Raw genomic sequence first — 12,991 nt, 5'->3', positions numbered from 1 at the left:
TTTAAGTCTACTCTTCAATTATCGTTATCTCAAAAGAGATTACGTTCCAACTATTCAATTTACCCATTTGTCTATACTTATATTTAAAATAATGGTTAGTGAAAATCGATGAACTTACCTATACAATATTTTATGACTAGATGATAAGATCAACTATTTTGTATCGTTAGCTTATAACTTGATTTTTTTTCATCTCGTTTGTGATATATATAGATACTTAAAATCTACATTGAAAGTTCAACAAATATGGCTTTAAATCATAAAACTTATAATAAATTCAGTTTTAGTACTAAATTTAATAAATGCTCAATTTATTTATTTAAATTTTAGTTTATAAATACTAAACTTGGAAACTAAAAAATTTAAAAAGTAATTTTAATCTCTTGAATTTAGAGTTGGAAAAATAAGTATAATGTGATGGGCCACCTTGAAAAACTAATAAAATAAGTACAATTAAGTTATAATGAATCAACTTTAATATATGATTGATGTAGTGATTTTTTAATTTTTTTTCTTCATCTTCTGTCCTTTTCTCTAGAATCTCAAAATTACAACATTTATTTAGCCACCAAAGGCAGAAGAAATTAATTTGAGGAATGTATTAATAAGTGGGACTAAAATGATAATAGATTTCCTTTTGAATGATGGTTTTAGTGATTTACTTTTGAAAAAAGTGATTTTTGATATATGTAGATAAGCATTGAAAGGTTGTTGAATTGAAATGAATGTTAACAATTTGATTCTTGGCCACATAGACATTAAAGGAATCTTATCTGGTTTGTATGAGTCATATAAATGTGGACAATTTTCTTAGTCATTCACCAACTATGCTCACTTGATAGACATTGCCTTGTTTAGAAGCCCTTTTTCTCTTTCTTTTTCCTTCTTTTTTGGTGCTTGCTTTTCCTTGATCATCTTGAAACTTCATCACACCAATCATTATCCACTAATATCCCTTTGTTATACATTCAAAAGTAAAAGATTTATGTATGAGTGTTTTTTTTTTTAGGTTTAGAATTTAGGGTTTATGATGTTTTTTTTTAAAATTACTTTTCAATAAAAATATTTATGAGTTTCTTATTTCATTTACTTTTTTTTTTCTTCTTGTACTAAAAATTGAAGTATAATATAATAGGTATTATTTTTAAGTTAAGTTGTATGGTCCACACTTTTATATTTCTCTTTTCAATATGATTGATGCCATGTCCAAGTTGTTAACCAACATCAACCATTATTAAGTAAAGTTCTTCCTTCAATCCAATTTGTAGCTAAATAACATTAAAGTTGAAAGGTGTTTTAAGGATGTGAAAAACTAACACAAGTATTATGAAGACAATTTTAAATCGAACTTAATTCTATAAATTGGTTTATAAAGTGAGGTTTATAATCACTTATATATTATTAAATGTTTTTATCTTTGGTTGATATGGGATATCCAACAATAATATTAAGGAGGTGTAAAGCCATTCTATCGGCGTTTGTCTATGTTTGGAGGGTGTTGGAAAGTAAGATTGTCACTCTGATCAATTTAGAAAAACGAGGGATCTTGGTTGAAAGTCTCTCAAAGGAACAAAGTTGTTTTCAAAGGGGAAGTGGTTGATAATGCGGAAATGTTTGATGTGGTTCAGTTAAATGTATGGTCTTGGCTAACTTCAAAGTTGAAAACTGCTTTTTTCTTTTATTTTGATTGGTGTCTTGACCCTTTGATTTGCATGAGGATGGTCTGATCTTTAGTCTTGATGAATTTTTTATGGGTGGGTCTGAGGTTTGGTAGGGGATCTTTGTGTTGTTTGTTAGAGTTTTTTTTAGAGAGTACATGTATTTTTTTATTGGGAGGTCAAGGTTTTTTTTCTGTATAAGAGTTGAATCATCCTTAAAATGGTTAACATTTGTTTTATTTATTTTTTATTATTGATAAAAAAAAATATTGGAGATTTTGGGTTAAACTTTGAAAATCACACCAATTTGTATACACACAATAATTATATTCCACCTAAAGAGGTTGAAGCATGACTAATCATTTTACTAATATTTTATAATTTTGTAATATTAATTATAAGGGAGAAAGTGATATACTTTTTTTTTTCTCTCTCTTTTCACTCCATTCACTTTTCAATAAAACGTCCATAACAAAACTAAAATGCTACAATCTCTAATTATTAGTTGTTATAAAAAGTGTATTGTGTTTCTAAGTTTCTTTTATACAAAGTGAGTGAACAACAAATGAAAAAAATGGTTTTTCCCATAATAGTATAATTTTGTCTTGAATTTTTTAGAAATGAATAAATTAAAATTTTATTTTTGAATTGGACAAATCTTATATAGAAAATATGATTTAATTTTGAAGAAACTGTGTTAGATTAGATATTAGTGATTTTGAAAATTGACTATAAGTTAAAATTTGCATTCACTTATATACTATTAAATATATTTATCTTTATTAAATATATTTATTCGATATAAAATTATTAATCCGTCAACAATGATGAACATGCTGAAAATTGCACTTGAATAACAGTGTGTTTAACCTATTTCTATCTCTCTATGGTAAGATTTGAGAACTATTATATCTTACATACATTAATTAAACAAATTGAAACAAAACAATTAACAAAAGTATAGCAAATTTTGTACTGTAACTATGAATATCTCATAAAAAGAATAAGAAAATTGCAACATAATATCCACGCCATTCAATAAAACCTCGGGTCCTATTTTATTAAAAAAAATAAAAATTGCAACATAAATTATGTCAACTTTTTAAGGTTTAAAAACTACTACGAAATTATAATTATTAAAAATAAATTGAAAGTTTAAATATTATAATTTAAAGTTTTTAATAGTAATTTTTTATCTTAAAGTTCGAAATGAAAGAAGGGTTCAAAGTTACTGAAATTAATAAACACCTTCTTAAAACTTCATTTTCTTTAAATTTTGTTTGACTATAATGATTTAAAATAAATACATTTACAACAAGTTGAATTAAACCCTATCATATAAATACGATAAACAAGTATTTGTGCAATTGCATTTTTTTTTATCACTAATATAAATATTACAATTTTTGTTTCACTTTATTATCGAGATTAATATTAAAAAAAGAAAAAAAGTCACTCTCCTAGGTCTAGAATTTATTTTCTTTCTCTCTAGCTCTGATTTTATTATTTTTTTATATTTCTTAAATATAGAGAGACACACAGAACGCTTTTTCTTCTTGTTATAATAAAATTATAATAAATCACCAATTTCTTTAAAAATGTTGAAATTTAACTACATTTGCGTGCACAACTCTATCATGGCTACGTCTTTAAAAATGTTTAGATTTATCGAAATACTATTTACAAAAAAAGTAATGTAAAGAAAAGTTGAAAAATCAATAATTGGAATTATTATGCAAAACTGGAAAAAAAAAATTATCTTTGAATTTTTTTCTTGTGTAAAGGGATAATATATCTCTTCTCTTTTTAGTCTTTTCTTTTTTTAGTCTTTTCTTTTGTAACTACATATTGATAATACTTTTTTTTATATACAATTGTAAAGATACAATGCTATATGAATAATTAATATACATTTTATTTTCTCAAACTTTATTGTGTTTTTATTCCTTTATCTTTGTATCTTCTTCTCTTTTACATGGTATACAAAACTCTTTTTACTCATGTCTTCCTCTTCTTCTTCTTCTTCTTCTTCTGCTACCAATCTTCACAAAATTTCTAGTGTTTCTGATGGGAAAAACGCACGCGGAAGCAACACACAATCACGAATCAACTGCAGAAAAATAAAGGACACAAGATTTAACGTGGTTCGGTTACCAACTGCAACCTACATCCACACGGGCAACTATTAGGTTTTTATTATATACTGTTGCACACCAATTACAAGTACAATAATTTCTTTAAATATAGATAAATAGAGATAACAAAGGGACACAATGATTAAGCCTACTCACTAAAACATGGTGTCTACTAAGTCCAATCCAATTGATTTTGACTTCATACCCAAAAATCTCCACTTGAAGTCACAGAACAATGTTTACCTGCGCTTCAACTGTGTACATGGTGTCTTGTTAACCCAATCCAATTGGTCTTGACTTCATACCCAACAGTTTCATCATTCACACCTCATACTTTCTCTACATCAACAACAAGTCACTGCCACTACTGAAAGTCCACTAATTGGATCATTATCAAATCACTTATAGTCTAACTTACATGTTGGATGTTGTACTTTTTGGTTAAATAGACATGATTAAGTCTAGTAAGTAGAAAAGTAAAACTTAATTACACAATAAAAGCATAATTAGATAAGTATTGAGTTTCGTTAATCTCTTTATAAGAAAAAATCTATTATAAAACTATAAATAAGAAAATATCTTTCAACTGAAACTAAAATTAACAAAACGTTTAATTTACATTAACTTATTTTTAAAAAAAATATTTAAAAAGAACTAAAAACTCAAAATGTCGTAGAGGTTTAGATTATAAAAAAAGAAAAAAAAAATAAAGTTTTAGTTTCCATGATTTGTGGTAAGATAAGGAATTTGAAATAATGATGAGAATTTGAGGTTGATTAGATATTTGAAACACCAACTATGAAAAGTGATTGAGAAATCATTAAAGTGGGTGAATCATCCACAGTAAATTGTTATGTAATAATTCTACTATTATTATTTTTTATAGTATAATAATATAAAAATGAAACTGAGTAAATGTGATACTTTTTTTTTAATTTTTTTGACGAGTTTTTTGGTTAAAAATATGGAAAGTAACGTAAATTTGGCAGGTGGAGGTGTGGTAACATTAATTCTCAATATAGAACCGTTTACTATTCATTTACTTTTCGCCACTCTCGGAATTCGGTTTTTTAGGGCCGAATTCTGAGTTGGTTTTCACTTTTTGTTTTTATTTTTGGTGGGTGATCAGAATTTATTTTTGTTAAATTCCACCTCCATATTTTCATCCATCTTCATTTTAATTGTAATTGTTTTTATTATTTTTTAAATAGTTTTAAATAAAATATAATCTCACATTTCTTAAATAATGTCAGTTGTATTCCCAAATCTCGTTTGAGAAAATAATCAATTTTTTTAGTTTTTTTTTTTTATAGTTTTGTGGTTTTAGAAAAATGATTATTTTTTTTAAAAAATGAGATATTATTTTTCTTTCCACTAATATATATTTTTTTATTTGATTCAATTATTTCATTACTTTTAATATTATTAATTTATATTTTTGAGACAAATTAACTCAAATAATTTAATACTTTTATTTAGGTTTTTTTAATATTTCAAAATAAACAACATCAAATATATTTTTTAAAATAAAAAAAAATCAATTTAGACGTGACATTTTACTATTTCTGTTTTTTATAAAAAAATTATTGACAATTACAAGAAAATTATTAAATAAAAATTATTCTTTTAAAAAAATAATTAATTACTGTATTAACTAAATTAGATATTAATTTAAAGATTAAAAAAATTATTGATATCTAAAGGAATTTCTATTATTCATACAATTTATAAATTAGTTTATAAATTGATATCTAATTAGTTATTAAGATTTTATATATTAATTATTTTAAATTCTAAAATTGATAACTAAAATCTTAGTATTTAAATTAAATACAATTTATAAACTAATTTATAAATTTTATTAATAATAAAAATTAATTTAGATATCAATAATTTTTTATTTTTTAAAATAATATTTATTTTAATTAATATAAATGATTAATTTTGTCCTTAAATTTGGTTTGATTTTGTTGTAGTGTACCTTTATAAAATAATAGGTATTTGTTTCTGGCACAGACATTATTATGTGAGTGTGATTGTAGGTGATTCAACCAAAATTACGATCCACACACTTTTTTTTTTTGCTATAAATATGATGTGGATATATATCAACTATACCTATTTATTTAATACCTAACCATTTAATTATTAGGGTTTGGCAAATATCAAATATTTCTGCCAAAGTTTCGTATCATATTATGACGTTTTAATTCATCTTTAATATGATGATATCATGATATTTTAGATCAATTTTAATATAATAAAATTTGTAATATGATATTTTAATTTATCTTTTGTGATTTTTATTTTTCTCATCTTAGTTTTAAGATTTTATTACAATTTTAGTGTTAATGTAAGATATATTTTCTTTATTCTTAAGATTTTGTTTATAAAATTCAAATATTAAATTTATGAACTAAATATAACTCTATATTGAAAATGTTTTTATATATCTATAATTATCAATTAATTTTGTTTTTAGTATAAGTAATATGTTTACTAGTTTATTACCTTAATTTTTTAATGATTTGTATTAAGTAAATTCTTAAATGTGTTTGTGTGAAATGTGAGTGTGAAAATTGAATATAACTAATTATGCATTATTTTAAGAAAATAATATTATGTTGAAATGGTTATTTTATTATTTAATATATGAAGTTTTAAGTGACCAATTCAATAAGGCATTATTCTACAATTTTTTTTACTTTGTGTATTTAGAATAAAACTATAGCATCAATGATAATTAAAACATGTACCAATTAATTAGAATTACATATTACCTTTTGGTATATAAATAAAATGAATGGTGCAATGTCTACAATTATACATACTATTATATTAATTAATTATAAGAACAAATAATTAATCATATCCATAAATGCTTTATAATAATGAATTTAAGATATTTTTAAACTAATAAACATATAATTTAACATTATTTATTGTATAAGTAATTGATATAAATTATTATTAGTATGATGATGATTTCATGATATATTTTTTAGTTCAGGTACTTGTTTTTAGAGTATTTAATTTTGAGTAAAATCAGGGGTGTTTTTTAATCATAGGCTTTCAGCGGTGTAAGTTTTATGATGAAGTGACTTAGGTATTTTATTATGTATAAGGGTTGGATCACATCTGAAATGGTTCACATTTATTTATTTTTTATTGTCGATAAAAAAAATCTATTAGTATAAAATTAAATAAACATAAAAATTTCACCTTTCTTAAAAATTCATCATACATCTAATTCCAAATCATTCATGTCTTTATATTTGCTTCATCATACATCTTATTTACTTTCAATATTCTCAAATTATAAGATATCTTAATATTCTCAAATCATAAGATATCTTAAATTAAAAAAAACTAGATTCACACATGTAATTGAAATTCCACATTTCAAAATAAATCATTCATCAACTTCCTCTTTTAACACGCAATCTCTTTCATCAACCACCAATACAACATGTTTAACTTTAATTAACTCAAAATCATTATTCAAAACACATTATAACATTTACTTTCATTTAATTAATGTTTAAGCACATATCACAATTCCATCAACTTGCAATTTAATTCATTAACTTAAAAGTCAAATTCCACAATTAACCAAAGAATACACTCCAACTCAACAAGCAACCAAAACCTTGACTAAAGTATCCAATTAATTCAAATTTCATACATTCAACCTTATAATATCCTCCCAAAATTGTTCCAATTAAACAAACATCTCATCCCAATTTATCAAAAAAAAAAAAATATTAAAAATAATTTTCCTTACATATAATCCTAGTTATTCTAAACAAAATTATAACTTTAACATAAAAAACTTAAACATATTTTCAATAAGAAACTAATCATAAAATTAATGTACCACTATTGTTATAGACTATAAGAACTTCTATTTATATATTTTTAATTTAATTAATAAAATATTCAGATTTCATCTTATTTAAATAATTTATATTTTCTAATAAATTTGATTGTCTTGGGCAAACTATTTAATAATACTTGAATTTAAATAAATTAAATTAAACCATATTACATAAATATACTGTGAAGTTAGTTACTTTTATCACTATTACAAATATTATGAATTTTGTTTTAATTTATTATTATGCTGAAAAAAAATTTGTGTTTCTCTATAATAATAATAAAAAATAAAAGTTAAACAGTAAGGAGTGTTTTTTATGAAATAGTTCATAAAACTTAAGAAAAGTTAATATTAAAAAGCAAGAATTTAATATCATCCAAATAATATTTTATTTTATTATTAACTAAAAATATTTTTACTAAATTTTATGTGATATTAATATATTACATGAAATATTTTTTAGCCTCTTTTTTAACTCATAAAAGTTGTAACAGAGGAACAAAATACATTTTTGATACAGTGTTACCTCACTGAAACTTATCTCTATTTTTTTCTTTCTCTTCATTCAACCTCTTCTGCTTCTTATTTCTTCTAAGCTTTAACAATGGCGGTTTTGTCGCCTCCAACACTGTCGCCACTGCTTCTCAACACCAAGTCAGATTTCGGCTCACCACCATCGTTACCTCTTCTCCCCTTCTCCTCCTCCACACCCACCACTCGCTTCTCCTCACACCTCTCCGTCTCTTACAGTAGTAAGTTCGTTCTTACAGCCACTTCAGCCACATGGAAAATATTAAATTTTAATGTTCTGAGATCACTGGAATCTCTTCTTTCTTCTATATTTTGCAGAATCCGAAAGTGGGTTGGGCAGTGAGCAGAAAAAAATCTTGCTTGAGCGCTATGGCTACGATGTCGATGCTGATGAGTACTTTTCTCACTCGTCTTCTAAGGTCCCTTATGCTTGAAAATTCATGTGCCTTATCATGTCTCTATAGGACAAACCGCCAATTTGGTCTCAAGATATTGCCATTTCTCTTAAGTGGTCTTTAAAGCAATCATATTGTTGAAGTAATTCTCAAAGTATTGAACATTTATCACTTTAGTCTTAAGTGTATGTTTTAATTTCAGTTAGGAGAACTCACATGTACTTTTACCCCGGCAGCAACAAAATTCAGTACATGTTTGATTAGAGTTACAGAAGTACTTTAGCGAATCTTCTTTGCAAAATTATGTGTTTCAATATATGAATTGATAAGGAAACATTTGTTGCTGCTGATTAAAAAAAAAAAGGAAACATTTGTTGCTTCTGGAGTCAAAAATACTTTTGAATTCTCGCAACTTTAGTCTAAACATACTCTTGTTCATATTGTGCATTGGAATTTGCTCAACAACTTTCCCAATTTTATCCCAACATTGTTGATATATTTAAGTAAAGTTCAAGGATCAATTTGAAAAGTCTTTTAATATTTTTGGATTACTTAAGGGCCACTTTGGAGAGTACAATAGTTCAAGGATGAAACTAGTGGTTAACTATCTTAATAAAGGCTTTTGAAATTGTGTTCTGTGAATTTTACTGTGGTTTCCCTTTTGTTTTATCTTCTGAATGCAACACTTTAGTCCAAGAGGAGAAAGGAGCCTCTAAAAAGAAGAGGAGGGAAGCAAGTAGAGGATCCACCAGAGGACCCCAAGCCTCCTCGTACTACCCATAAATTGCTTCAGGTATTCTCATTTTAGGACTTGCATCTTTTAGAGTGCTATCTGATGATGAAAATAGATTGCTATGCCAGTGCTTGTTTGTATTTTGTAAACAAAATTGTGAAAGTGGTGCATTCCAAGTAAAATGCACCCAACACTCTACAGCTGTTTAATTTAACCCCATTTCCATGCTTTTTTTTGGCTTCCAATGTAATTTAAGATGGCTTCACTCTAGTGTATGAGGAATTGCCTGCATTTCTAAAGGTTTTAAGACAGTAGAGATGTATGAGATTTCTTAAAATTTGAGTTTGAACATAACTCAGCTCGAAAAACTAGATAATATGGTCTGGATTGTCATCCATTTATATGCAGCATTTTGATCTTATTACTAGTTACTGTGAGATCTTCATTAGACCTCATCACACCAAGGAACTAAACATCTCGAGTGTGAAATTTTGGACTAAACATCTGCGATTGTGAGTAGTCTAATAACCAGCCCAATACGACCTGCAACAACCATTCAGACTTTTTTTATACCATAGTAGATTTTAGATTTAGGATTAAATCAACCTCAAAAGCTAGTTTATAGGGCGAGGTTTTCCCTCCAGTTATATATGTGTATCTATATTATTTTTTATGTTATAATACTCTCCCATATTTATGGGCTTCATATTTTCCTCGTTGAAGGTCATATGGGGTATATCAGTATGACTCTACCGTATTTGGTTCTTAACTCTTTAAAATCTTAAGTTGATTATTTATTAGATGAAAATGAAGTGATGCATTCCAAGTGAAAAAAAGTACCCTTGGCCTTTATTTCCTGTGACTACAAGCCAGGTTGGTTGGCTTCAAAAACAACGGAGGGGTGACTAAATCTGAGTCCTACAGTAACAATGGGTGTTTGGCTAGTTTTTAGTTTAGCAAATTCATTTCTAAATCAATTTTGGTGCGGCTATGATTGATTATGGGAAAAGTGAAAATTTTTAACTTTTCTATTGGCATAATTGATTTTGGGTGTGAAATGGACCCCACATAGGTTCTTGGAGGAACAGCTCGAAGAGTGAAGCTACTCTCACCAAAGGGCATGGATGTACGCCCCATGATGGAAGTGGTGAAAGGTGCAGCCTTTGATATATTACAGGTACCAGTTCCATGTTTATCTCCTATGTAGCACTAGCACACTGTTTTTTTGCTAATTAACTACTGATGTGGGACATATCATTTAGTCTGTACAATTTTATTGCTGCTACTTTCCTGTTTATACTAATAATTTCATTTTTAAATACTAAGGCAGCTGGTGGCTGTCCTGCAGCGTTGAGGCCTGGTCGGTGGTTAGATTTGTATAGTGGCACAGGTTCTGTTGGAATTGAAGCGCTTAGCCGAGGATGTTCTGAGGTATTAATGTTTTCAGTAACAAGTTTTCATTCACTATAACTATAAATAGTGAGTTTTGTGAAAATTATGATCACTTATCAGATTATCTGAGATATCTCCTAAGTGACAGACTCAGCCTTCTGTTGAGATATGGAATTAACAGATTTTCATCAAGTTCAGATGAACAAAAGGATTTTCAATAATTTGTTTTTTCACATTTTCCTGAACAAAATGCTACTCTTTCCTGAAGTCCCTTGTTTCTATGATTATTCAGGTACATTTTGTTGAGATGGATCCTTGGGTTGTATCATCCGTTTTACGTCCAAACTTAGAGGAAACTGAATTCCTTGATGCTTCAGTCATACACACTGTCCGTGTGGAAAAATTCTTTGAACGTGCAGAGCAATTTGTAGGTATGTGTATCTTTTCCTTTCAATTCCATTGTATGCATATGATTGTTGTGGGATTTAGGGGTTACTCAAAATTATTTATAACACAAATACTTTGACTTTAATTAGAATGCATTGAGAGTACAGAGATTTTTTACATTGTCATCTATCATCGATTGCCATGTATGATAAGATTGTTATAATAGTTATTTAAAAGTTATACTTAAGATGATTTCTAATTGTTTGGCAGTGTAATAATCTTTACACCGACAATGAAGCAAAATTTAAAGTCAAATGTTTTTATGGCTGTAAGTATGAAATGTTTGATGCAAAAAGTATTGCCTTTACAAGGATTTACCAGAAAAAGTTTTAGAAGCCAAATTTACTTTATTTGTTCATTGTTTAACTACTGTTCATACTCTTATTTAAGAAAATGGAATAAATATTCCATCATTATCTTTCACCACTGACAACTACCAAAGTGAGTAAGCTAATACTAAAAGAACCAAGATACATTGGCTACCCACTTTCTTTTTTTACACCCACGTAACAATCCTCAATACTATTATTTTAATAATTTTTCACGTCATTTAATTACAAATTTACATCAGGGGTTGTTTACAACTTTTCGGTTGTCAATATATATTTTTCATGCCAAAACTAACATATAATTTCATTTGCTGTTGTAAATTTGAATTGTTTACATGCAGGTAACACTGGCCCATTTGATTACATTAGTGTCACCCCTCCATATACACAAGTTGACTATGGGGTACTGATGAGGCAAATATCAGAATCATCCTTGATTGGAGAGAATACGTTTATTGTGCGCACTATTTTCATACTTTCAATATTTCTCATCTTATTGGTTTTCTTCTTACTAATTTTCATGTTCTGAATCAGGTAGTTGAGTATCCTTTAAAAACTGACATGCTGGATTCTTGTGGAAACCTTGTGAAGGTATAAGTAACCAATACTGTATCTGCATAGCATGTATATGTACTAAGTGTCAACCATTATTTTTTCTTGATATTCTTTTACCCTGATGAGGTGCAGAACATGGGACCTGTATTCATTAATTTATGTTATGCAATACTTGTGGATTTTAATGATAGAGTCCAATTTGAGCTGTTTAAGGGGATGTGTGTGTACATACAGATAACCGACAGACGGTTTGGCCGGACGCTCTTGGCGATTTATGGACCGACATGGTCCCAGAAGAAGAGGAGATGACACATTCAAATGCCACAGTTGCAGTAAAGGCTGAAAAACATGCTGGTGCAATATTTTATCTCTTACAAGGGTCAACAGGATTAGTTTTTGACACCTATCTTACTTCTTCAAAAGCTGTCATAGTACACAGTCTAATTTGTTCCCTGCAACAGGCCATGTTATGTCATGTAATGTGGTGAATTATAAGAACCTTGTATTCTTTGTTATTAAGATATGTGATCACTTCAGCTGGAAATTTATTTCTTAACTGTAGATTAAGGTTCCATTAGCCAACAGTGATTGGTCACAGTAGAAGTGGATTGTGATTGCAAAAGTGAACTTTATCTACACTATTTAATCATTCTAAGAAGGGCTATAACTACCACTCAGAGAGAAGTGATCAAAAATAGAAGGGAGAAAATGTAGTGGTGAATTTTTGGATGAGGAGGAAGAGTCTATAGTGAAGAAAGTCTTGTTAAGAAGAAGAGATAAGAAGAAAAGCTTTGATTCTAAGGTTCTAGATTGAAGTGTTTATATTATTGAAGAATGATAACAACACTCTTTAATACTCTCTTTCTAATACCTTTTTTGTAATTGACTAAAATTTGTAGGAATACATACATTTATATCAAGAGAGATTCATCAAATGAG

General features: G+C 27.4%; 1 protein-coding gene across 1 annotated transcript; it reads left to right on the top strand.

Moving 5' to 3' along the window:
• The first annotated feature begins 8,184 nt into the window (after window positions 1-8,184).
• On the top strand, window positions 8,185-12,596 carry LOC137836850 (uncharacterized). Its single transcript, XM_068645612.1, has 9 exons — window positions 8,185-8,422; window positions 8,520-8,620; window positions 9,288-9,389; window positions 10,402-10,506; window positions 10,656-10,760; window positions 11,014-11,152; window positions 11,839-11,954; window positions 12,032-12,088; window positions 12,287-12,596. Exons 1-9 carry the CDS (start codon window positions 8,275-8,277, stop codon window positions 12,359-12,361), a joined length of 948 nt encoding a protein of 315 aa, XP_068501713.1. The 5' UTR covers window positions 8,185-8,274; the 3' UTR covers window positions 12,362-12,596.
• The last annotated feature ends 395 nt before the right edge of the window (window positions 12,597-12,991 follow it).

This window comes from Phaseolus vulgaris, chromosome 4 (genome assembly GCF_000499845.2).
Source record: "Phaseolus vulgaris cultivar G19833 chromosome 4, P. vulgaris v2.0, whole genome shotgun sequence".
NCBI classification, from domain to species: domain Eukaryota; kingdom Viridiplantae; phylum Streptophyta; class Magnoliopsida; order Fabales; family Fabaceae; genus Phaseolus; species Phaseolus vulgaris.
Note: the sequence above shows the minus strand (reverse complement) of the source record. Positions and strands in the feature narration are given on the sequence as shown.

Excerpts from the sequence above, each read along its gene's own strand:
- LOC137836850 (XM_068645612.1), top strand. The coding sequence starts at position 8,275 with ATGGCGGTTTTGTCGCCTCCAACACTGTCGCCACTGCTTCTCAACACC. Across the intron at positions 10,761-11,013 it reads TTAGCCGAGGATGTTCTGAG|GTACATTTTGTTGAGATGGA; the intron begins GTATTAATGTTT and ends ATGATTATTCAG. Across the intron at positions 12,089-12,286 it reads CTTGTGGAAACCTTGTGAAG|ATAACCGACAGACGGTTTGG; the intron begins GTATAAGTAACC and ends GTGTACATACAG.